General features: G+C 38.2%; 1 protein-coding gene across 1 annotated transcript; it reads right to left on the bottom strand.

Annotated features, from left to right (window-relative positions):
• Positions 1-2091: 2091 nt before the first annotated feature.
• On the bottom strand, positions 2092-22086 carry gad2 (glutamate decarboxylase 2). The gene is made up of 16 exons (XM_037694327.1): positions 21437-22086; positions 21247-21309; positions 21044-21166; positions 20289-20522; positions 19449-19539; positions 18749-18861; positions 18320-18435; positions 15638-15717; positions 13150-13204; positions 12842-12958; positions 10572-10636; positions 10412-10490; positions 10184-10333; positions 9100-9207; positions 6520-6609; positions 2092-3120 (listed from the first exon to the last, which is right to left on the bottom strand). The coding sequence occupies exons 1-16, from the start codon at positions 21513-21515 to the stop codon at positions 2947-2949; spliced, it is 1737 nt and encodes a 578-aa protein (XP_037550255.1). The 5' UTR covers positions 21516-22086; the 3' UTR covers positions 2092-2946.
• Positions 22087-25926: the final 3840 nt, after the last annotated feature.

The following is a 25926-nucleotide window of genomic DNA, read 5'->3' as shown; positions in this document are numbered from 1 at the left end:
CAGACTTTCCATCATTTCTCTCAATTTTAAAAGTTTTGAATACCTCAAGTTTTGACGGGCACCTTTTAAAATTCATGCTTTACGCTCTTCTTCCCAAACTTTGCCCAGAAAATTAGCAGCACAAATGGCTTGTTTAATTAGACTAATAGTTTATAATCACATAATGATTGCTGTGTACATGTTTAGTTTAGACTTCCTAATAATGGCATCAAAACTGAGCACAAATCAGGACTGAATATATTCAACGCCCATTGATTTTAGAATCACATCCTCAACCTGTCAGATAGTTTTTCGCATTGCAAAATCTGACTATTATGCACTATTAGGTTATTGGGAAATGGCAGGCACTTTATAAAACAACTGTATTTAGCAGCCAATTAAATAAAACATCTGGACATCAACAGGGTCACACAATTAAAGGAAAACCTGACAGTGTTTTAAACTGTGTTATCAGCTGTGAAAAACTCACATTTCCTTTGCTCTATTCCTTTTATCATCCCTACGTTCACAACACACTGCATGTTTTAGCATGTTGCCCTTTAAAACTTGCCCTGGATTGTCTTATTGTCCAAATGTTTCCTGGCAGACAGAGTCTAAATGCATGGCACTTGGGATTTAATACTCTGTAATTAACAAAAGTACTTTGTAAAGACTAATACTGTGCTCAGTGATACTGCAATAACAATCTAGTTTGTATATATTGTGCAGGCCTGCACTCTGTCTTTCATAACCCAGCTCTAATCAGTCGGATCAGACTGGCACTCGCTTAGAATCTTATCAGCCATTACATGGCTGTTATTAGTTGCTATCACCATAGGTTGCCTTCAAATTGTCCCTCCTGTACCTCCTAGTAGGTTTAAAGGTACGTTCTTATCGCTGATAATATGTCAAGGGTCCAGAGGTTAGGCAAAGTGTCAGGGTTAGGAAAAGGGTTAAATAAAGATAAAAAAAAAGCTTCCGGTTTTAGATGTGGGCCAAGCTGCATATTATCAGCGATAAGGATGTACCTTTAAACCTACTAGGAGGCACAGGAGGGACAGTCTGAACACAACCTATGGGGATGATAACAACAAATAACCATTTAATGGTCTGACAACATTCGAAGCAGCTGCTGATTGAAGGGCAACCATCAGTGAACAGGCTGGTCTTTTAAATTTCTGCCAAAAAGAGAAGATAAGAAAATCTTTTAGAAATAATTTCGACAGGCAAATTCTTCACTCTTGTTGTTTTCTCTTTTAATTAAAATATAGGTTTTGGATATAACTGATGCCAAATAGGTGTAAGGCTGGGCTGTAAATGTTCATTGAAGAGCTGAAGGAACTTTTGTCACTCCCCGGATCTTTAGTTATGTCATTTTCCACTGAAAAATAACACAATTATTTAGGAATGACCACTGATGACCTGTTACACCCATAACGTACAAGAAGCAGCCAGAACAGGATGCTAGGTAAAAAAACAAACAACCAAACAAACAAAAACAACAACAACTAAAATAACAAGAAACATCCTATGATCGTGACTGGGCAATGGAGTTGCCTTGCAGGCAACTCAAATCCCAAATTAAATCAATATTCAAGGTAAGTTCTAGTACGCCCGGGTAGTTATCTCAAACATGCAGTTAAATGTTCAATACTTCCTACACACAGTTAATACAAAACAAATGCAACAAATGGTCCAAATGTGCAGCACAACAACCTCTCTAAGTTGCTTTGTTGAATTATTTTTGGAACCATTAGGAGCAGCAGAAAATTTGTTCAGCTGTAGAATGGTTTGAACATGTTTAAAATGAACCTTAAAATAAATTCTAGCCATCACTCTGGCTGTAAACACCTTCTGAGCAACACAGGCTGAAACAAATGCAAAAGATTGTAGCAAAATGTGACTAAGATGCCAATGCATGCAGTGCAGGTATTGACCACTGGGGGCAGCAGACATTTAAAGTTGCACCTTTAACAGAACTGCATGTATAGAAATAGGCTTTGCCATAAGATGTAACACTGGTTTGTGCATTAGGTGACTCTATGAGTAATCAACAGAGTTGCTACACAAAGCAGCAATGACAGAGTACCAATACTTTGTATGAGTTATGTGGAAACATGGCACTTCAACCCAGTAAAGACTAAAGATTAGATTTAATTTTTTACGCTATACGTAAAACATTCTTATCAGCTAAATATACAGCTAAGAATCTGGTATAGGCAATAGTCATTTTTACAATTTTAAACACTTATAAACAAGAATAAAGAGTGAAAAGTATTTGATACATTAAATAATATTTTAAATTGTATTTTAGTACCTTGCTGTTATGATATTTTGGAGGAAATGTATATTTATTCATTTATATATTTATATGTATTTAATCACATTTTTTGTGGCTGGGGAAACATCTCAAACATTTGCTGGTGCTGCTATACAACACTAAATAATAAAAGTTTGTCCAAAATCACTACTTAAAGTACTATCTCCATGTGTACAGGCAGTTGATTAAGCTGAGGTAAAGGTGAAGTGCTTTTTTTGTTTTAAATTGGAAGTGTAAAATGTTAAATTTACATCAGAAAACAACATTTGGCACTTAACAACATACTCAGCAAAAGAGTAATGATTCAAAAATAAAAGTCTTCCTCATTGACTTATTGCACAAGCATAGCATTTCATATCACACAAAGTACATGTAAAGGTACACCAAGTACACTAATCTTGCAGCTACTACACAATAATAAAGGCAGACAGAAGCACTTTTACTGAGCTTTGACCCATGTCAGTCCACACAAAAGCTGCGGTACATAATATATGGATATATTTGTAATATTTTTCTCAAACTTACTCTTAATTGTGAAACTTTACGAGGAAAAAGGAAAAACAAAGAAAATGGTTACCGGTACATTCATGACAAACATTTCATCCATCGAGGGGTGATAGTGGGAGGAGGACTTGGTGAGAGGAGTCTTATAGATCATGGCCGAGTCGCTCAATTTCCTCGATAAGGAAGTCAATGTCCTCGAAGCTAGCAGCTGGATTGGAGATCACCATGCGGAAGAAGTTGACCTTGTCTCCTTGAGGCTGGTAGCTGACCATGGTTGTCCCGTACTCCATCATCCTGGCTTTTATCACTGGAGCCACCTGACAACATGCAGAACATTGGATTAGAGGAGTCCCATGGAGGAGAAAGTCAGAGCAAAATAAATCACACATTACAAGCAAACAGATAATGAGAGTCTGTAATATTTATAGAGATGAGTCAAACTTCAACACTTGCTCTTGTCAAGGGCGGACGCATTTCTCCTCCTTTCCCTCTCCACTTTGCTTTGCTCTGTCCTGTTTGTGAAACTGTTATAGAGCCTCTCTTCTACAAATCTTTCGAATCACAATTCTACTATGGATTTGGTCAGTTGGTCCCTCAACACAATTGAAAACATTTCTTAGAAGAGAAGACAGGCTTTAGATGAGCCAATTTGCCCTGTTGGCATGCACACAGCTGGATATCCCATCAACTTGGAAGACTTGATGACGTGTCTATCTCTGCTGCAATTTGTGAATTTTAAGGACGCATATATAATTGGATTTATGATAACTGGTTTCCTGGTTTTTTTTGGATTTGGCTGGTTCCTGGTTTATCAACAAACAAGGAAGCTGTTGGCAGAAAATTTGGACCTGGTCAGCCTGTCTGATATGATGGCTTGGGTCGTGCCTCGAGCACCCAGACTCAAATGCTTTTGGCAGGATGGATCAGACCATGTGGTGTGACCATTAACTTGGACATTTCAGAACCAAGTGGACTGACACAGACTCAAGGTAGATGTCAGTAAAATTCTGCCTGTTCTCAAAACAATCGAGCTTATCTGAATTTGGCTCCCTGACTGGCCTTGACAGGCCACCTTATCTTAATTGCCTGGAAGCTCTGTAAACCTTGATGCTCTGCCTTTCCCCCCTCCCACGAGGAAGCCTACAGACCAATCAGAGGCACCCAGCTGAATCTGTCATCATTTCAGGACTCTAGATTCTATCCGACGTCCTTGGCCTTCCTCAGCATCCCCCGAGAGTGTATGGATCTCTCCAGAGGGAACTATTTGAACTGAGTGATTTTATCTGAACTCGGCAGTGCCTCTCTGTGTTGTCTCTGGACATGCTCACCGCCCTTGCGTCCCACTCACTGCGGAATGTCGGCATCATTATGTGCTTGTGTGCAAGTTTTTTTTAATTATCATGCTATTAACCTTCAGCCAAAGATTAAGAGCATGTTAGGATTTTTTTTTTGTCTTCAAACCCTATGTTGTCATTTTCACCACTTTTTATTGTCTGTCCCAACAGGTCTCACTTGTAAATGAGTCTTTGAGGCTCAATGTGATTTATCTGTTTAAATAAAGGTTGAAGAATGAATGAAAAGTGAACAATAGAGCATGTGTATGTGTATGCGTGTTATGTTTGTGCATCTCTGGTTTTTAGGTGATATGGTACATATCTTGATAAACTGCCAACAATTCATTACAATAAAGATACATGAGACCAGCCAAAACCAACACAGAACCAAACATTTTAGCACTTACTTACAGTACTATGCAATCCAATATGAGTTTTGATCTAACACAAGATTATTCAATGCAATTCCACAAAGGAAATTATTTTTTTTACAAACTTCTGAAAAGTCGTCTGCTTACAAGCGGAACTAGGTGAAGTACAATTACAATACAAATATGCATACTCCATCAAATTTTATAGGAAAAGGCACATTTATAAGGGAGGGGGGCATTTACTCCCCCACCTCCACCTCTTTTGGCATTGCCCCTGCTTTTAGACAAGTAATCAGATGGTCTTTTTCTATGCTCCTCTATCAGCTACAAAAGTCCCATTTTTCCCTCAGGCTATTGTAGTTCATTATTTCCACTCAAATCAGACACCAGTGGGGTAGACAGGGCTACAACCCCTGTCAGTTGAAGGTTGATCTCCAAGACTAAAGCAGCTGCCATCATTTATTTTTCAGATACATTTGTGCAGTGAAAAGGCCTAAATTTTTAAATAAACTTGTTTTGATCAAAAACTACAGGAGCAACATTAAAAGGAAGGGGAAAACTTCAGCATGGATGACTCTGAAATATTTTTAAATGTTCAGTGTACTATGTAATATTTGTGAGAATGGCAGTATTTGTTTTAAGGAAATGAGTAATGAATATTTGTATATAATTGTATACAATGACATTATTTACATGAACGCCCCTACAAGCACCCTGCAGATGTTGGACGCTGTCTATCACAGTGCGCTAAGATTCATAACTGGCTGCAACTACCGTACACACCACTGCACCCTGTATTCACTGGTTAACTGGTCATCATTATCTTCACGCAGACTCTCTCACTGGTACATTTTCATCTTTAAATCACTTCTTGGTCTGTTGCTTTCATACATCTCCTCCTACATGTCTCTGTGTGAGTGCAGCTACATTGTGCGCTCTCAGGACATTATTACCTGCAGTGTTCTCTAAGTGCAGACTGAACTAGGTGAAAGGGCCTTCTCCTACTCCGCTCCTATTTTCTGGAATATCTTGCAAAAAGATCTGAAGCTCTCAACCTTGACCTCTCTAAGTGGCTTCAAACATCTGTTAAGGTCATGGCAAAAACCAACACAGACATGTTCCTGTTTTTAGTTTTCTACACTGTCTTACAACCTAGCTGTTTTTTTATTATTATTATTATTTTTTAAATACCATTTTCTTTTATTTGTTCTTCTCAATTTGTATTTTTATAATTGTCTACTTTTGTAACTTTTATCTACTTTTAACACTGTTAAAACCAGGTCTCTCTTGTAAATGAGTCCCTGAGGCTCAATGGGACTGACTAACCTGTATGAATAAAGGTTGAATGAATACGGAGCAACTGGATGGATTCATTGGTGGAAACTGGAGTAAATGATGATTTATAATAACTCAATCTATGACACAATCTATAATAATTTAAATAAATTGTAAGAATTTCTTTAAAAAGCAGAACTTTAAATGCTTAACTAAAACTCTGTGGAACCAAAGTTCATTCTTTTATAGTCATCCTATGCAAACACGTAATTTCATCTCAACCGTTGGCAGGTCACATGACACAACATCAAATCATGCTTCTGATTTCCATCAAATCAGACTTCTGACATATTTCCAGCACTTTTTGTCAGAAGAAGTGAAAACTAAGCAAAGCTCCTCCAATTTAGGCTTTCTCCTCAAAGTCATTCAGCATTACATCATCTCTCATTGACAGAAGCTGACAGAACAGTCTGCACATGAATTATAACAAAGATGGTAATGATTAATGGCTGGAGGCATTAGACACATTTCAATTTAAATCTTCCTCTGTGACACTTTCCCTTTTTTTAAAACTATCAGTTTAATTTTTGTCAAGCGCATATTTATTAATGTAAGCTGAGCCTAATTAGCCAGACGTGTGATGGTTGCCTCGGATGTGAGCGGCAGGCTTTTTTTGGCACATGAAATGTGTGTTGAGCACGTGCTGCAGTCCGGTCTCTTATCTCAGCTCACCCACCTTGTGCAATCGCTTCTTTTTCTCCTCTTTGTCCTCCATGTAGCGAATCCCAGGGGGGAGGTACCAGAAACAAACGTTGGTGTGCTGAGGCTGAGGGAACACACAGGAAACAAGATGTAAGACATAAAACCAACGAAGAGAAGGAGAAAAACATCTCCACAAGTTGAACCATTCAGTAACAATGTTGGACATGGAGACACATTCACTTTAATGTATGTGTAAAAAAATAAAATAAAAAAATTTATTATATTTTTAGAATTTCACTGGAGATATTTCAGCAATATCATGTTTTTCTTTGTCTCTTCCTGCATCAGACATATTTTTTTCATTCAGTATCACTGTCACTGGGGTTTTAAAATAGGTTTTATTTATCACAATATCAAAACTATTCTAAGTAAAAATAAAATTAAAAAAAGCTTGAAAAAACAAGGAGTAATTTGATAAAACATCTAGAAACAAAATTTCTGAAACACCCCCCAAAAAACAAAAAAAAAAGTAAATAAATAAAACAAAAAAGGGATTTTGATTGAAAATAGCATTTTATATCACAAAGAAAAAAAAAACTAGAGAAATTTCATTTCCTATGAAAATGCAGTGAGAATGCTTATTGCTGAAGCACGTGCTGAAAAACAGCTGAAATTAGCTAAAAAAAACATGCTTAAATGTAGTTGAAATGAAAGAACAAGCCTTAATTAGCGGGGAAAAAAAAGCAGAACACATTTTTGCTGAATTAGGCAGAAATTTGCACAAAAATAGGACATTACCAGTAAATTCACACACAAAAAATGCTGAAAAGGCAGAAAGAAGCTTATCAGAAGGAAATGGAAAGATCTGAAATGAGCTAAAAATGTGGTACTAGCTGAAAAGGCTGAAATTAGCATAAAACAGCTAAATAGTAGATGAACTAGCAGAAAAAGCTGAAAGGAGCATAAGAAGCTGAAATTACCATAAATAAGTTAACTAGGTTGAAATTAGCAAAAATTATTATGAATAACTTGAATTTATCTGAAAACAGACTAAATTATTTAAAAATGCTAAAAAGCTAGCTGAAATGTAGAACAAGCTTAAAATAGCAATAGAAAGCAGAAAGAGCACATGTATGCCCTAGGCTGAAAGAAGCATAAATGAGCACAAAAAAAGTGGTAATTAACTGAAAAAAGCTGAAATGAGAAGAACCCCCCCCCCCCAAAAAAAAAAAAAATATATATAACAGCTGAAAAGCAGCTTAAAAATTAGAAAGAAGCTTAAATTACCAGAAGGAACTAAAGAGAGCACATTTTTGCTGAATTAGGCTAAAGAAAAATTGCCATGAGTGCAAAAAATGTGGAATTAGCTGATAAAGCCAAAATTAGCATTAAAAGATAAAAAGTAGCTGAAATAGCAGAAAAAGCTGAAACTTGCAGAAATAAGCTGAAAGGAGCATAACAAGCTGAAATTAGCCAAACTAAGTTAGAAGAAGCACAAAAATGTTGTAGTTAGCAGAATTAATCTGAAAGGAGCACAAAACAGCTGAAATAACAGCTGATATGAAATAAGCTGAAAGCAGCAACATTTTTTAAAAAATTGCACAAAGAAGCTGAAAGAATCTGAAGCAGAACAAAATGTGAAAGGAGCAGTAAAAGGTTGTAAACAGATCTAAAGATTTAAAGGATGTAAAATGAGCTCAATTCATTTTCTATGAGGAAAAATGACAGAAAAGGCCAAATATTTCAAAAATCTAAAGTTGCACCAATACCAGAAGTCATAGCAGAATTGTCCTGAACGAGCTGAACGCTTTGATATATGGTTTGTTGAAATAGCACAAATATTGCAGAACGAGAAACATACGAAAAAATATACAGAAGAAAAATGGATCACAATAATGTGAATGCTTCATAAACATTCACACAATAAATGCATGTGGTAATCCAGCATCAGGCAGGTAGATCCACTCCACAATAAGCCTGAAGCTCCTCACATTTCAGATGTTTTGGCTGCTGAACCGACGGACTCTCTGACAAACTGCCTGTGAGTGGAAAAGCGTTCATTACCAGCAGCTGACTAACCATGCTGAACACAGCAGCTTCATTTACACAGCTGGGCTGCTTCACTTGGTCCACGTTCAACCTCATATTGATCTAATAGCTCACTGGGGGGTACAGGTCAGCACCTAAAGGACTAACGCTTGTTCTCAACACACTCTGATGCCTTTAGTCTTTTGGGTGGGCTCAGCAGAAAAACAATAAGCCTTGAAACATTATGACACTAAGTGTCCACTGACTAAACTCCACCCCCCTGGCCATACCCACATATGTTTGTGTCATAGTTTAGCTTCAGTGAGGATATTTCAGACAGCGTGCTATTCATATGCATATTAGCAATTACAGGCTCTTATTCTATTCATTAGACATAATGGCTGCACATTATACCGGAGGCTAGAAGTAACAATGGCATCCGTCCAACACAAAGCCGGAGCACTCCGAGTGCCAATCAAGTCACCCGTAATGACACCGAGGTAAGAGGAGCAACGCAGGCTGATGCTGGATCATTTGCTCTGGCTTTGTGGCTGCAGAGGAGAGTGGGGGATAAACGTGAACGTACTTTCCCGTCGAAGACCATCTCGTAGCCTTCTCTGTCTTTGATCTTGTTGTAGAGGTACTCCGACAACTCCAAGCACTTGTCTATTTGAGCCTCGAAGCCAATGGTGCCCTGTTGGAGAGGAGAGATTTTCTGTGAGATCCGACCCGTGAAATATTTGGATTTATCTTCAGGTTTGGCAAGAAATATTTCCTGCTGGCTCCTAGAATCATATTTAATACACTACACTGGATCCACTACTAACACAGGGCTATCCAACTAAACTGCTCAGGGGGCCACAGTTTCTGAAAACCAGCAGCTCAGGGGCCGGACATCCAGCAATTAAAGTCATTATGTAAATAAACCAAGTATTACAATGATTTGCTACCTTTTAAATTTGTTTGTTTTATTGCATTGAGTCATAAATGCAATAAACAGAGCTTAAAACCCAAACCTAGAACCCCCAAATAAATAAATAATAATTATTATAATTTATTAACTCATTGATGGGCCGGACTTAAGTCAACTGTGGGCCGGAAGTGGCCCGCGGGCCATCAATTGCATAGCCCTGCACGAAAATATGGACACCCCCTCAAAATCTCATCAATTCTTATTCTTTTATTATAAACATGCATATTATATTTTTGCTGTGCAACACAGACTTAGAATATTAAAACTGAAGGTTTTCCTTCTGTTGTTATATTACTATATTCACTGATAAATGATTGGCTCTATCATTATATCATGATTATATTTATTTTTAACATTTGTACTTTTTGTAGCCCTTTTATTGTTTTTGCACCAGAAAATTTGTCTTTTTTTATGAGTAATTTTAGGGATGAAAAATTGTAGAAAAATAGCTGCTCTTGTGATTTTATAATGTGCACATTGATATCACAAAACCATTATATTTGTTATATTTATTTTGTATATTTCTGAACCAAAGTTGCGGTAGCATTTGGGATTAATTTAATGTCCTACATACATAAAAACTAGTGGCGTATTTCTGTTTTGACACACACAAGAAGATCATTTGCTTGTTTTTATGTGATTAAAGCACATCTTGGATTCCTCATTCTGCCTCCTGCAGCCAGAACAGAGCCCCCACCTTAGCTCGCCACATGAGCCACAGCTTGAAGATGTCCACATGACGTCCACACTGCAGCGCTTTGTCCCCGGTGTCGTAGGACAGGTCGTAGTGTTTGTCCTGCTGGAACAGGTAGCAGGCGTGCATCTGATTGCAGCTCTGCATCAAACCCTGCAGAGTCAAACGTTTGCAGCGTTAGCTCGAGTGATCGACGCAGGAAAGCAAAGGACGTCTTGAAGCAAAGGTTACCTCCTCTCTGACCAGCAGGGCAGAACACTGCAGAGGAACGGACATCATCTTGTGTGGGTTCCACGTTACAGAGTTGGCACTGCGGTGATTCAAAATATCATCATTCATTGTTAAATTATTTAATTGTTTGCTTCATGTTAAAAAGAAAATATGTTGTCACCTCTCAACTCCATTCAGCTTCCATCTGTGTCTCCTGGACATGAGTAGACTTCCTCCCCACGCCCCCTGATGGAAACACACACACATGTTTGCTGATTAAACACCCCCAAACTTTCACAGATCATGGTAAAGTTTTCAAAAATCAGACCAGAAGCTCGTTTTTTTAGCATGTTTTAATTATTCTTTATAGATTTAGTCTAGAATATGAGGATCATTTTGATGCTTTAATGTTGTCAGCTGAAAGTCAATTTTTAAAAATGATACCAATTAAATTGTGTTTTAGCTATAATCATTTATTTAGACATCTATGGGTACAGGGATTAAAACATTTTCCCACACTTTTAATATAATTTTGTATGTGGTGTTACAGTCTAGGCCAGAAGTTTACATCCACTCTTCATGACATGAATGGCATATTAATTTAGGTTTTTTAATTATTTATGTCAGAAGTCCTTTTTCCAAGGTGGAATTATATGAGTATGTAACAGTATGTAATAGTTTATGAAACTAGAACTGGGTGCAAAAGATAGAAAATTGTGGATTTTCTTTAAACCACAAAGCATCTAAATTATACATACAGTAGTTCCTTGTTTATCTGGAGGTTAAACATTCCTGGATGTTATGTGATCAAGAAGCTCTGCCCCCCTCCCTTCTCGAGGACATCTGTGGACCTGTGTCAGAGCTGAGCCGGCTGATAGGCACTGCACCATCTCTTATCAGGACTATGGAGCTATCTGGCAGTGTCCATGGACAAACTCACCGCCTTCGTCGACCTTCCTTATGCATATGTATTATAATGTCATCAATATGTTGCTATTTCTGTGCCGAGACTTTTTTTTGGCAACTTTAACACTGTGTCCCATCTAGGACATAGAGTGAGATATGATTTGTTTTACAACTCCACTTCCCTCATGTTTCTCTTTTTATCTAAACGAAAAGGGCAACGCCTCCCACGAGGCCGCAGCCTCAGACACCTCCGTCTCCCCATGTTTGTTTGTTTGTGTTTTACTTGGATGGGCTGTACTGAAATGTAATTTCTTTGTGCTTCGGTGCAATGACAAAAAAGCTGATTCTGATTTATCGCGGGGATCTGTACCCTGAAGCCCCACTATAAGTGAACAACTGCGAAGTAGGAATAATACATGTACTATATTATATATTTTTAAGGCATTAAGGCATTTTTAAGGCCCTTCTTACACTCTTGCAATATTCTAAACAATGTTTCTAAACTCTGAACGCTCTAAAAGAGCACAACATGTCATGATCTGTGATCTCTGCCTCCCACTGCTCTCTGCCATCCGCCTGCATCCATCCTTTTTTTTGTTGTAGCTTTTAAAAACATGTCATGTTAAATGTGGTTGCTATTGGACCAATTTTCTGATAACCTTAATTTAAAATGGTTTCCAGGCACAAGACCAGCTTTTAAATATAGTCCACACATTTTTAATTGACATGAGGTTGATGTTTTGAATAGGTCATTCCAAAAACTTAATGTTAATCTGATTTATGTGATCAAAGACCAGTTGAGGATGATTGTCTTGTTGGAAGACTCAACTATGTTCATGTTTTACTGTCTCATTTTTCATCTGGGATGAAGTTGAATATTTTGCAGGTAGATGTCCTCCATCACCATTATTCATTTCTACAATGCACCAGTACCACAACATCATGCTCCCACCTCCATGCTTGACACCAGGAGCAGTGCCTTCTAAAGTTGAAGGAGAAAATATGTTTAAAGATGGTGTTTGCAGTTCTTTTTTATTTTTTCATTAACAGCTCCATAAAAGCTCGAGAAAGATTCAGCCACAAGGAGCCGAAGCAGAAAGCACATGCTACAACACATGGAGTCATAAATCTTGTAAAATTTGATTTTTTTTCCAAAGCTGAAGACTGATAGACAAGCTCATTTGTGCCTCCTAATAGAGGTGTCCCCTGTCAGGACTACATCACCTCTCTTAATAGATAGAGTTCTTCGCTGAGAAGGCCTGTGATGGCGAAGTCAGGGGAGGAGATGATTTACAGCCTCTGCTCCAGTTTTTCTAATCGCCAGTGTTGGATAGGAAATGGTTTGCTCCCTATCTGGGTCAACGACGAGCAGAGGCGAGGCAGACATAATAGATTCATCCAAAGTCTGTCGTGAGCTGTGTGGTTTTGTCTGCTCCTTTAGTAAAAGACGTCTCCTAACATTTAGCATGTACGTAATAAAAGCTACTAGAATTATTTTCCTTTTGTTGAGGTTTGAATGTTTCTATTCTTATATATGTGACTTACATCCACATGCATCCAGACGTTGTACTTTTTGCAGACGTCAGAGATGGCGACGAGGGGGTCAAAGGCTCCATACACGGTCGTACCAGCTGTGGCACTCACAAAGAACGGGACGAACCCCTGCACAAGAACAAACAACACACAGCTCACAGAGCAGCACCTTGTTACAACAGCATATTTACAAATCATCATCATCATCATCATTATCATCATCATCAGGGATGTTTCAGTTCAACAAAACCATCAACTCAAAGCTGTCTAAAGTCATTTCTGTGTATTTATAAGCACGTTGTGAACGCGTGTTGTGGTACCTTCTGTTTTGCCTCCAGTATTCTCCTCTCAAGGTCAGATGGGATCATTTTACCACTGGAAAAAAAAGGGTGTTGAAGTTGCACATTTAGTGACCAAAATAGATGTTCTACATAAATGAATTTCAATTTTACAACAATGGAGTTCAGGTTTGTCTTTAAAAAAAAAAACTTCCAAGTATGCATAACAATCTTACATTCATCCACTGATGCCTCCTCGATGTGACGCTAGTTTATTATGCTACTAAAATTGTTAAAATCATTTGGCTAAATTACATTGGTTGTACCTGAGAAGACAAATGTGTAGAAGATAAATAGATTTTCAATTAATAAAATAAATATACTGTAAGAATTTTGAGCATCTAAATAGCTGTATTCATTTATTTTTTTTACTTTGATCATCACCTTGGTGATTCAATTGCTTGTGGACAATAATTAATAAGAGCAGATGATACAAGTTTACAGTAATTGTGTGAATTCTTATGAAGCATTCACACTATTGTGATCTATTTTTCTTCCGTACATTTTTGGGTGCGATTCTTAGCTCGCAGTTTTTAAGCTATTTTAACAAATCATATATCAAAATGTTTAGCTCTTTCACGAAAATCCTGCTATGACTTTTGGTGTTGGTGCAACTTTAGCTTTGTGAAAGATTTAGTCTTTTCTGCCATTTTTTTTCTCAAAGAAAATAAATTGAGCTCATTTTACATCCTTCAAATCTTTAGATGTGTTTACAACTTTTTACTACTCCTTACACATTTTGTTCTAGTTCAGCTTCTTTCAGCTTCATTGTGAAAATGTAAACTTTTTCAGCTACTTTCAGCTTATTTTAGCTGTTTTGTGCTCCTTTCAGGATCTTTCTGCTAGCTTCAACATTTTTGTGCTTCTTCTAGCGTCTTTCTGCTAATTTCAGCTTTTTCTGCTATTTCAGCTACTATTTAGCTTTATTTGCTAACTTTAGCTTTTTCAGCTCATTACACATTTTTTGGACTCATTTCAACTTTTCTTCAGCCTAACTGGGCAAAAATGTGCACTCTCTACTTCCTTCTGCTAATTTAGGCTTCTTGCTGCTTTTTTTAGATACTTTTCATTTGGTTTTGCTTATTTCAGTTTATTTTCCAGACAATTTCCACTATTTTGTGCTCATTTCTGCTTCTTTCAGCCTAATTAACTTCTTTCTGCTAATTTCAGCTTGTTATGCTCCTTTCAGACTTTTTTTTTTTGCTAGTTTCAGCTTTTTCTGCTATTTCACACTATTCAGCTCTTTTTATGCTGTTTTTAGCTTTTTCAGGTTTCAGCTACATTTCAGCTGTTTTTCAGCAAGTTGTTCAGCAGTAAGTATTCACACTGTATGTTCGCAGGAAATGCAATTTCTATCATATGCAAATAGTTTAAAGCCACTTGTAATTGATTTATGTTGTATTTCCATGGAGCCAGATGTTCTTATTATCTTCCAAGCTTTCTGATAATTTTTTTCAGCATTTCTTTTGACTTTAGCTCATGTTTTACTCAAATTTTGTCTAATTTTTGTCTAACTTGGCACAATTTTGAGCAGCTTGTGGAAAGATGACAAAAGTGGGGGACAAAAGAAGAGTCAGATTTGAAACATATATTTAAAAAAATAACATTTAGATCAGAACATTTAGAAAGAATTGTCATGACTGCTTTCAGAGTGCAGGAAAGTCCAAGTCATTGCAAAATATAAAGAATTGAAGGATAACTCAAAAATGTTTTTATATATTTACAACCAAACACTCTAAAACGCAAGGTCTTCAATAAACAGAAAGCAAAAAGAAAACAGCAACGCACATTCAAGAAGTGTTTTCTTGAATTTATGACTGCATAATGGACAACAATCATCTGGGAGGTCAAGAAAACATGCTAAAGGAATTTGTGTAATTTGCTGACAGGCAAACAGCCTTTGATAGACAGCTGAAATGCTTTAGGAAAATTTAACAAACTCTGAAGTGCTGCAGCCACAATGTACGATATATTTACAGCTTGATTAAAAGAAAGTCTTTTAGTATCCTGAAAAGCAAAGTTTAGAAGTAAAACTTGATATATAAGCACCAAAAGATTGACTCTATAAAGAAACAAGTCAAAAAACATGCCACTGAACAAAGATCTGGTAAATAAAACAGCAAATGTGTAGTATTATTTTAAACAGGTAACAATGATGTGATGTTTAACTCTTATATATTTTGTGTAAACCATAGATTATCTCTGCTAATCACAGACACAGAAATTTGTCCTTTATTAATTTTAACAAATGCTGCCATAATCGAAGACATCCTTGGATAAATATTAAAGGTAAAAAGCAAAAAAATATTTATTACCTTCAATATTTGGTTGCTATATTTTATTCATTTTACACTTTTAGGTTTCAAGTTAATGAATATAAAACAATCTGTGCAAAAAGTGACTCAGTGACTAAGTATAAATTTGCAAACATGGTCAAACTTTGCACAAAAATGGTGTAACTGCCCTTTACCTTTCGTCTGCTTTGATGCAGATCACACTTTCAGTCCCGATGCCAAGAGCTGCGGCTCCTTTCTTGATGGAAAAATGGCTCTGAGAGAACACGAGAGGGGAGGTGAGCGGAAATAAATCTATAAAACATATTTCTGGTGATCTATTTATGTTTCCTTTAACAGCTTTTTTTTGGTCAGCCATATTTCAAATGCCCTTTAAAGATGAAGGAGGTGACATATAAACACTCGTCACCTCGGGTCCTTTCGTGTTGGACAAACACTGCAGTGTTTGTCCAACACAAACACATGTGTTAACTTGTGACACTTTGTAAAAAATAAATCAAGCAGAGCTGCTGCTAATGTGAGAGATTATTTCTCTTGAAGTGGAGTGGGGGGCAAATATTTGACATTTAAGAAAACAGTGTGATTTGATGCAACAAGGAGATTTATAAGAAACAACAAACATCTTTCACATCTAGGGTTTTATGGATCAGCATAAAACAAAAAGATCTTGTTTATATCATGTTCTGAAATCTATCCTCAGACCACAATTAGCAACAATAACATAGTTGCTTCGTGCAGGGCTTCATTCATCTGGTTACAGAGACATGTTGCCCATTTGAGCCATTCTGTTTTCGAATTGCTGCTGTGTTTGGATTATAAAACCTATTTCATCACCTGGTTTGGTCCAAGATTCAGACCGACAACCTCACGTTTGATTCTCTAGAATTTACAGAGTCAAAAGTCACCTTAATGACTGCAAGGCGCTCAGATTCCACGGCTGTGAAATGAGCCCAAATCCTCCCCCTTAATGGTGCTGCCATGCATGAAACACCTCTACTTTGATCTCATCTCTAAACTTTCTCCGTCCAGAGGTCATGTGGTTCATTTAAATAAAATTTTACAAAGCTAAGTTGTTCTGCCACATATTTATAGAGAGAAGAGATTTTCTCCTTCCAAATAATTCTCAGATTGATGGCAGCAAGAGCATCTGATGTCTTTCAGCTTTGACATTGGGTTAACACTGGGGTCTGCAACCTGCGGCTCTGGAGCCACATGCAGCTCTTTGGTCCCGTTTTGATCAAGGCTAACATAAAACTGAAGTGTATTGGTCGTTGTACCAACAACAAGAAATGGATAGCTTTAGCAGTTTTCCAGTCATTTCTTTTACCGACATGTGAATGATACTAACACAAGAAGTAAAACTTGTTAATTACATCATGCTAGTAGTTTGTTAGCCACTTTTTTTAGCTCACTTCCTGTCTTTACAGTGTGATCTTTTTCTAAAATCCAACATATGTTATGGGGGATACCTTTTAGGGGTGCAACAATACATCGATTTAAATCGATATATCGATTAAATGATTCATGATTCATTTATATCGTGGCAAAACTAAAACATCGATTCATATTGTCATCTTTAAAATGCGCTTTTATTTTGAAACTCCAATCTCCGTACACGGCCACCTCAGCAACATGGCAGACAAGGCAGAAAACACAGATAATGAAATTTACCCTCCTGCTGGATTTAAATCAACACTGTGGAAATATTTTTGATTCCACCAGAAAGACGGCTCAACAGACAGAACTTGTGCCGTATGCAACAGGTGCCAGTTTGAGTTAAAATACTCAGGAAACACAACAAATTTGTCTCATCACCTGAAAAAGAAACACTGCATTGATAGCCATCTTATGTAAGCTCAATATCTATTTTTGTTTCTTTATAAGTGAAAGGTAATCAGGGCACTTTTAAGTTAACTGGTTTAAAAAATGCACTTAAACATGAGAAATGTGAGACTATACTGAACAGGTCTTTTTTTTTATTAAATAAGAAAAAATGTTCTATTATTTAAATATTTGAATTGTTTTTGAAAATGTATTTATATGTAAATGAGATGGGCATTTGATATAGCAATATATCGATCGCAGACTTTGTGAATCGAATAGAATCGAAATCGTATCGGGACAAACTTTGTGATATTGAGAAAAATCGTATCGTCAAACAAACAAATCAATATAATATTGTATTGTGGTAAAGTTGGTGATTTACACCCCTAATACCTTTAAGGCAAGTTGTTGAGAAGAAATATGTTGAGTAAACTCCATAATAATAATTAAAAAAAAAAATCTTCTTTACATAAATACAGTCTTTTCTTTTGCCCTAAAATAAAAAAAAATATCAATAAATATGAATAATAATTTGATATTTTAGTTTCATAATATCACACCTACTGGCTGGAAAAGCCCCCTCCAACAAGCTTGAAGCCAGTTGATACAATTTTATCAGCGTTGTGTTTCAATAGACATTTTATTTAGTGTGCAAAGGGGCAGAAATGGCTCTTTTGATCATAAAGTTTGCAAATCCCCGGGGTTAACACAATCCTGAAGAACTAATTGATTAAAATTATTATAATGATGATGATGATCAGCCAATCAATACATGTGATCAGCAGCACCTGGCTGATACTTCCCCTCCTAATCCTGAAACAGCAAAGGAAGGCTTAGTTTTTCCATTCACAGCTTTTCTATTTTTAGCTCTATTGTTTTGGTTCAATAAATAATGTCATGGTAATTTCTGTTTTTTGTACACCTGAGGTTAATTTGAAGTCTGGTCATTTTATAGTGTCCCGGCCCCGAGAAGTGAAAGAGGGTGGATTATGTTTTCCCCATGAGTGAATCGACTGAAAGTACTCGGGCCTTACATGTTCGGACGTGAAGGCCACCAGTCTGGGGACAGACGACATGCCTTTCTCTTTCACTTCTGGGAACATCTTGAAGCGGGCCAGCAGCATGGCGTACATGTTAGAAATAGACCCCCCTGGAGGACAGACAGAGATGTTACAGCCTCAAGGGAGAGATGTCGAAACCAATGCTCAAAATGTCGTCACATATATGAAAAATAGACAAAACAAGAAGAACAGGCCACAATGTCAGAGCCAAGAAGTGTTTGAGACGAATGAGAGACTCTGAGCTGATTGGAAGGAGGCTTCAAAATTATTTCATGGTAATTGTCCTTGAAACAGTTTCCATTTGTGCCATCAAAATGCAAATTGACACATTACAACACACACAGCCAGTTCCATTTGCAGCCCCTGAAGGGGGTGTCATGTCCGTGTGCACTGTACACGTACCAGGAGAAAAGATGCCGTCTCCTTGCCCGTTGGGCCAGCCAATGATGTCTCTCATCTTCTTCAGAGTGACGTACTCCAGTAGCACAAACACAGGGGCCACCTCATAGGTAAACCTGCAAGACACCATCATGGTTATGTGGTGCAATCATGAGTCACTGCAAAAAGAGAGTGCACTGAATTCACCTTTTTCTAACCATTGAATTTTAAAAGGTTTTCATTGAAACACATGCAAGTAAATGTCCTTTCTAAAGGGAAAAGTAAGATTTCATGTAGAAAAATCTGTTTCAGTGACATCATCATTTAGGTGTGGTTCAGAAATCTCCCATCAGTGCAAAAATACACACTTTTTACATTTATTTTCAGTCAAAAAGGGGTGCGTTAGTCACAAAAACAAGTTTATCAGCCTGAAAACACACATCTACAATTGGCTTCTGATTAGCCTGAATTTAATTTCAGAGCTAATTTTCTTCCCTTTGAATCCCCATGAGGATCAGAGGTGAGTGGGAGGGATAAAAGGCATGGGGATGGGATGGGAAAGGGGGGGGGGCAGCGTTCATTTGTCACGTTTGAGTAAATAAAATAAAAAAAATGCTGCTATCAGCCTGAGCAGACGCAGAGCAGAACGTGGTGGAGGGATGCACCGGAAATGGAATCCATTGTCATCGTTTTAATCAGTGGAAATGGTGCGGCGTGCACTCACATGTTGGTGTTGGCGGTGGATGTTAGCCAATCGGCTGCCAGTCCGACCATGTCTAATCCTGTGGAGAGCTGATTGAAGTACCTGGGGTGGGCTGGAGGGAGGGGGGGGCGGAAGAAGGAGAGGCTGTGATTTATGTTAAGGCGTTGGCAGTTTTAGGAAGAAGAAAAAAAAAGAACTGTCACTTTTAAAACGCTTTAATTACAGTGCAGACATAGCTGCAGGTGCTCGGAGTAATGCGAAGAATGAGGAAAATGTTAGGTGGTGCAGTGGGTGGCGTTTGAGATTTAATGAAGGGTAAACACTCCCAGAATCTGCACCATTATTATTATTTTTTTTTTTAACAAATCCAATATTTCATAAATTAAATGCAATGTATAATATAATAACAATCAGATGCGTTATAAAGCTGTTATAAAAAGCATAAAATGTCATTTTATTTTTTAATACAGGAGGCCCGTGACTTTTGTTGCTGTAAATCTTCCCCTGCATGTGCCACTCTGCAGAGAATAATGGACTTGGCCCATGAAGCCTGATTATTAGCCTATTATCTGCAGCCTGCTGAGGCTGATTTACTGCACCGCTGCCTTCATCGGTCTGGTGGCCATGCAGCAGGAGGAGGAGGAGGACAGCTTGCATGTTGATGCTCCTTTATCATCATGTTTTATTATATCAACACAGAGCATTGTCCTTGTTTTACTCTCCTTTGCAGGATGTTGCAAAAATAATAAAATCTCCAAAATAAATTGCTGCATTTTTACTGCATGTGCAACATGCATGCAAACAAGCAGAATATAATTCGATTTGTGCATTTTATTCCCCTTTTCCCCACCATGCACCTACCAGTTTTGATGGCGTATTTGAGAGTGGCGCGGCAGCTGATCAAGACATCATCCAGGGTGGCGGGCTCTTCCTGCAGCTCCCAGTTGTTCAGCTGCAGCAGCTCGTTGGGATAATGGAAATCAATGACTTTCGTTTCCCGGTCGAAAGACTCAACTATGTAGGCCAGTAAGATGTCCACCACCTCCTGCAGGAAGGTCATCGTCTTGGTGTCTCCGTCCGAGGCAGGTAAGAGGTCTAAGGGGGAAATATATATTTTAAACTATTTGGATTTGGAGGAGTGCTCACACAAAATGTTGCATTTACGAGCGTCGAAATTGTGATTTTCCAATAAAAATGGCATTTAGAAATTCACAGCACTTCATTTTTACAATTAAAAATAATAACTGGTTTATTTAAAAATTATATTTACTATTTTAGCACATGCCAAGAGGAAATTCAGCTGAAGGTCACCTCTAAGAAAAAGAAGAGGAAACGCGCGCAACTCGACTTTTTATGCAATTCTTAAAATAATCATAGTCTGTTAAATGTTTTTTTTTTAGTGCTAAAATAAAACACATTATTTGATATTAATATAGATATTCAGGAAGGTTAGAAAGTTTTGCAATCAGGTGCAAATATATCAAACATAATTTCGATCATTTAACAACAATAAGCGACTGACAGGGCCTGCTGGATGATTAAATGATACATGCTCCGCGTGAAGGAAAATATTCAAGTCGATTTAATTTATAAAACGTGCAGTTGTGTGTGTGTACCTGTTGAATAGAGGTGGGAGAAGAGCCCGTCTGTTTTGTTGCAGCCGTAGCTCCCTGCAGCGGGCTGCGGCGGCTGCTCGGCCGCTTCCGCGCTTTTCTCCACTTCCCCCACATTCAGCAGCGCTTTGGAAAACACCAACAATAACTATAAAATAAAAAGAAACGATAATAGACGCAATAAGGACACAAATGCTGCAACATACCGTATAATTTAGATCCGATTCCTCCAGATAATTTCTGGGCCGCCGCTTGGCACCAAGCTCTGGCTGCAGAATAAATCAGAGCATCCAAGTTTGTTAGAAATAGAAACAAATGGGATGGATTCAACCAAAAACAGCAGCACGAGCACGCGCTGTCTGCAGCCGCATGTTCTCAGACAATAAAGGCACTCACGCGTGCTGGGGCTCTGGCTCTCGGTGTTGGCCCCCGCGTTGTTATCACCGCCGAGCGCCCAGAAGCCGTGCGAAGCCATGGTTGTTAGGAGCAGCCGGGGGACGCACGCACGTCGGCGGAGCCCATCCAAACGCGCCCGGAGCTGTTCAGAGCCGTGCGCTGCCTGCTGCCGCCGAACCGCGCGCGCGCACCGCCGCTATACGAATACAACGGGAAGCACAAAGCGAGCGTCCACAGGTGCGCGGCGGGGCATGAAGCTGCGTGTGCGCACAGAAATCCGCAAAAAAAAAAAAAAAAAAAGAAGCACTCAGCGATCACCACTTTCACTCAGTGAGGGAGGGGTGGGGGGAATGAAAGCAAACACAAGTTCAAGATGAAAATGTGCTACATTTAAAATAAATAAATAATAAACAGCTAAATATGGCGCACACGACTCGTGCTTTAAAAAAAAAAAAAAAAATAAAAAAAATCACGTCAGCAGAAAAGACCCCATGGTGATTCACTTCAGGGTCATGACGAGCCGCGCTGCGTCGCGCGTCGTGACTCCAAAAACACCCCCAACATGTTGGCCCCTGCCTGCGCGCCACGCACACTCCACACAGACTCTGAATGCCAACTAATCCATCCGCGCACAGACTGCGGCGCTTTTTTCTGGGTTTGCTCTAATTGTCCGCCTCCAGAGAGAGGAGCCGGGGGGGGGGGGGGGGGCAGGGTGGATGTGAGGGTCGGCGCAAAACCACGAAGTGCGCATCATATCCCTCCTCCCTTTGGTGATGCACATTGCTTAACCCAGAATATATTTGTTATATTCTGGATGGATATTTGAATAACCTATCGGGCCTCTAAAGTTAATATTTGAGAGCATTTGAATTAAAAAAAAATCTAAAATAAAGAGAAAGTCCTCAGCAGCCTCTTTAAAAGATAAAAAATTACTCAAGGCCTCTTCTGGCAGAGTTCTGATGGCATTGTCATGTTTTTTTTTTTCCTTTTTAAATAAATCTTCATGCAGTAATTCAGAAATATTAATAAATTCCTGGCCTGAAATAAAACACAGCTTGTGTTTAATTTTTAGGCTTAAAGTCAAACAACTAAAAAAAAAAACAGTATGCGTGTTATATCTCATAAACCACTGGACGGAGTTAAAATAAATAAATAATTTAAAAAAATTATTTAATTAATCCGTGTTATATCTCATAAACCACTGGACGTATTTTAATTAACTTTTCTGAACATAATCACTGGAGGAACATCTGTCTGATACATTTTGGAGTCTAAGGTGCCGCAGCAAACTAAAAAAAAACAAAACAAAAAACCCCCCCACAAAAATGTCTCTAAGTCAGTCAATTTTACGCACAATCTACAATTTGGTGTGGTTGTTGCTGAAACTGATTCCCAACACATATTTTGAGCTCTAAAAGATGCATATTCTTTGACATGTTGCTATTAATGTTCAAGAAATCATCATCAGTAAGTACACCTACCATACCATACCAATTTATTGATAGAGCACTTAAAACAGCAACAAGGCACCTGATTCCAGCTCATTTCAAGATGGCTGCCAGCTCACCTTGGAAAACACATACACGGTTGTCTGTTTGACAGATGTGCTGAACTTGGAGTGCCTTTACTGAAAACACTGCACATCTTATAAAATCCAGTTAGACTGTGCATGAGTTCATTTTCAACATGAAATGATTTTAGTCTAAAAAGGCAGTGAGCAACATGCATTCCTGCAGGCCGTTATGTAACACCATAATTCAATTAAAACCTTTTTTAATGTAAACAACGAGCCTTTCCTTCCATTTTATTGTCTCTGCAGATTTTACATTCTGTTCGGGGAGAAATATTGTTGTCCACCTCCCCCGAGCTGAAAACTGGAGCACATCCTTGTTGTTTGTGTTTCTGTGCCATGAGAGTGTACAGTAGCTGATCCAGCTGCCATGATACCTGCCTGTGGGGCTGTTCCCCCTTTAAAATGTCACTTAAAGGTCAAAGGTTGTGTCTGAAGGAAAAAAGAAATCACTGGGGCTGGTTTCATATTTTACTTTTTACAAAATGGATCCATGAAATTGATGTTGGTAATGTAGTTATTGAAGAAGAAATGGGAAGCAAATAGATTTTTAAACATATATACAGGTCCTTCTAAAAAAATTAGCATATTGTGATAAAGGTCATTATTTTCCATAATGTAATGATAAAAATGAAACTTTCATACATTTCAGATTCATTGTAGACCAACTGAAATATTTCAGGTCTTTAATTGTTTTAATACTGATGATTATGGCATACAGCTCATGAAAACCCAAAATGCCTGTCCCAAAAAATTAGCATATTTCATCCCACCAATGAAAGACGTGTTTTTAATACTAAAAACGCCAACCTTCAAATAATCATGTTCAGTTATGCACTCAATACTTGGTCGGGAATCCTTTTGCATGAATGACTGCTTCAATGCGGTGTGGCATGGAGGCAATCAGCCTGTGGCACTGCTGAGGTGTTATGGAGGCCCAGGATGCTTCGATAGCGGCCTTAAGCTCATCCAGAGTGTTGGGTCTTGCGTCTCTCAACTTTCTCTTCACAATATCCCACAGGTTCTCTATGGGGTTCAGGTCAGGAGAGTTGGCAGGCCAATTGAGCACAGTAATACCATGGTCACTAAACCATTTACCAGTGGTTTTGGCACTGTGAGCAGGTGCCAGGTCGTGCTGAAAAATGAAATCTTCATCTCCATAAAGCTTTTCAGCAGATGGAAGCATAAAGTGCTCTAAAATCTCCTGATAGCTAGCTGCATTGACCCTGCCCTTGATAAAACACAGTGGACCAACACCAGCAGATGACATGACACCCCAGTGACTGTGGAAACTTGACACTGGACCTCAAGCAATGTGAATTCTGTGTCTACTCTCTTCCTCCAGACTCTGGGACCTTGATTTACAAAGGAAATGCAAAATTTACTGTAATCAGAGAACATAACTTTGGACCACTCAGCAGCAGTCCCAGGCGAGATGCTTCTGACGCAGTCTCTTGTTCAAGAGTGGCTTGACCTGGGGAATGCTGCACCTGTAGCCCATTTCCTGCACACGCCTGTGCACGGTGGCTCTGGATGTTTCTACTCCAGACTCAGTCCACTGCTTCCGCAGGTCCCCCAAGGTCTGGAATCGGCCCTTCTCCACAATCCTCCTCAGGGTCCGGTCACCTCTTCTCGTTGTGCAGCGTTTTCTGCCACACTTTTCCCTTCCCACAGACTTCCCACTGAGGTGCCTTGATACAGCACTCTGGGAACAGCCTATTCGTTCAGCAATTTCTTTCTGTGTCTTACCCTCTTGCTTGAGGGTGTCAATGATGGCCTTCTGGACAGCAGTCAGGTCGGCAGTCTTACCCATGATTGCGGTTTTGAGTAATGAACAAGGCTGGGAGTTTTTAAAAGCCTCAGGAATCTTTTGCAGGTGTTTAGAGTTACGTCGTTGATTCAGATGGTTAGGTTAATAGCTTGTTTAGAGAACCTTTTCATGATATGCTAATTTTTTGAGACAGGCATTTTGGGTTTTCATGAGCTGTATGCCATAATCATCAGTATTAAAACAATTAAAGACCTGAAATATTTCAGTTGGTGTGCAATGAATCTGAAATATATGAAAGTTTCATTTTTATCATTACATTATGGAAAATAATGACCTTTATCACAATATGCTAATTTTTTGAGAAGGACCTGTATATATATTAAAAATAAATTGGGGTGAAGAAATAAGAAAGATGTGAGTCGTTAAAGCAAATAAAACAAATAATTTATTCAAGTTTAAATCAGACATTACACAAAAGGTGAACATTTCTGACTGAATACTGAAGCTGTTTATTTTTATTTTTTATACCAAAAATATGTCTGAGAATGATTCAGGATGCACAGAATTCATGTATGTGAGCATCAAGAGTTCTACTTGGTCAAAAAAACAAAAGTGCTGATTTGTCTATTACAGATTGCACAGATAATTCGTAATATACAACAGGTTTAAGTTTCAATATTTACAGTCTAATCTCCAGCCTGTGCAGATTAAATCAATAAGGTCAATGAGGAACTGATTTACTGACAGAACAATTTTGTCAGGCTGAGCTGGAGCAGATGGTTGGATGTTCTTCAGTACTGTTTGATGAGCTTGCGTCTCTGTGAGGTCTTCCTCAGCAGATGCCTGAAGTCGTACGGGTTGTCCACACTTCGACTTTCTGTAGAGGACATTCTGGGGACAGAACGCCTGGCAACACAACACAAGAGACAGGACATGGGGCAAGATACAGTGTATATGTGAAAACAGAAAAGCTATATGGATTACTGGAACGATAATGAGCAAGTAAATCAGCTAAATTACTTTTTTAAAGGAGCAAACATTTATTTATTTATTTATTTAATATTTATTTTTCAATTTCAGTCATGAACATCTGTATGGATATAAAGAAGTATATATATATATATATATATATATATATATATATATATA

The sequence above is a fragment of the Nematolebias whitei genome, chromosome 20 (assembly GCF_014905685.2).
Source record: "Nematolebias whitei isolate Nwh7 chromosome 20, NemWhi1, whole genome shotgun sequence".
NCBI classification, from domain to species: Eukaryota; Metazoa; Chordata; class Actinopteri; order Cyprinodontiformes; family Rivulidae; genus Nematolebias; species Nematolebias whitei.
This window is presented reverse-complemented; position numbering and strand designations above follow the sequence as displayed.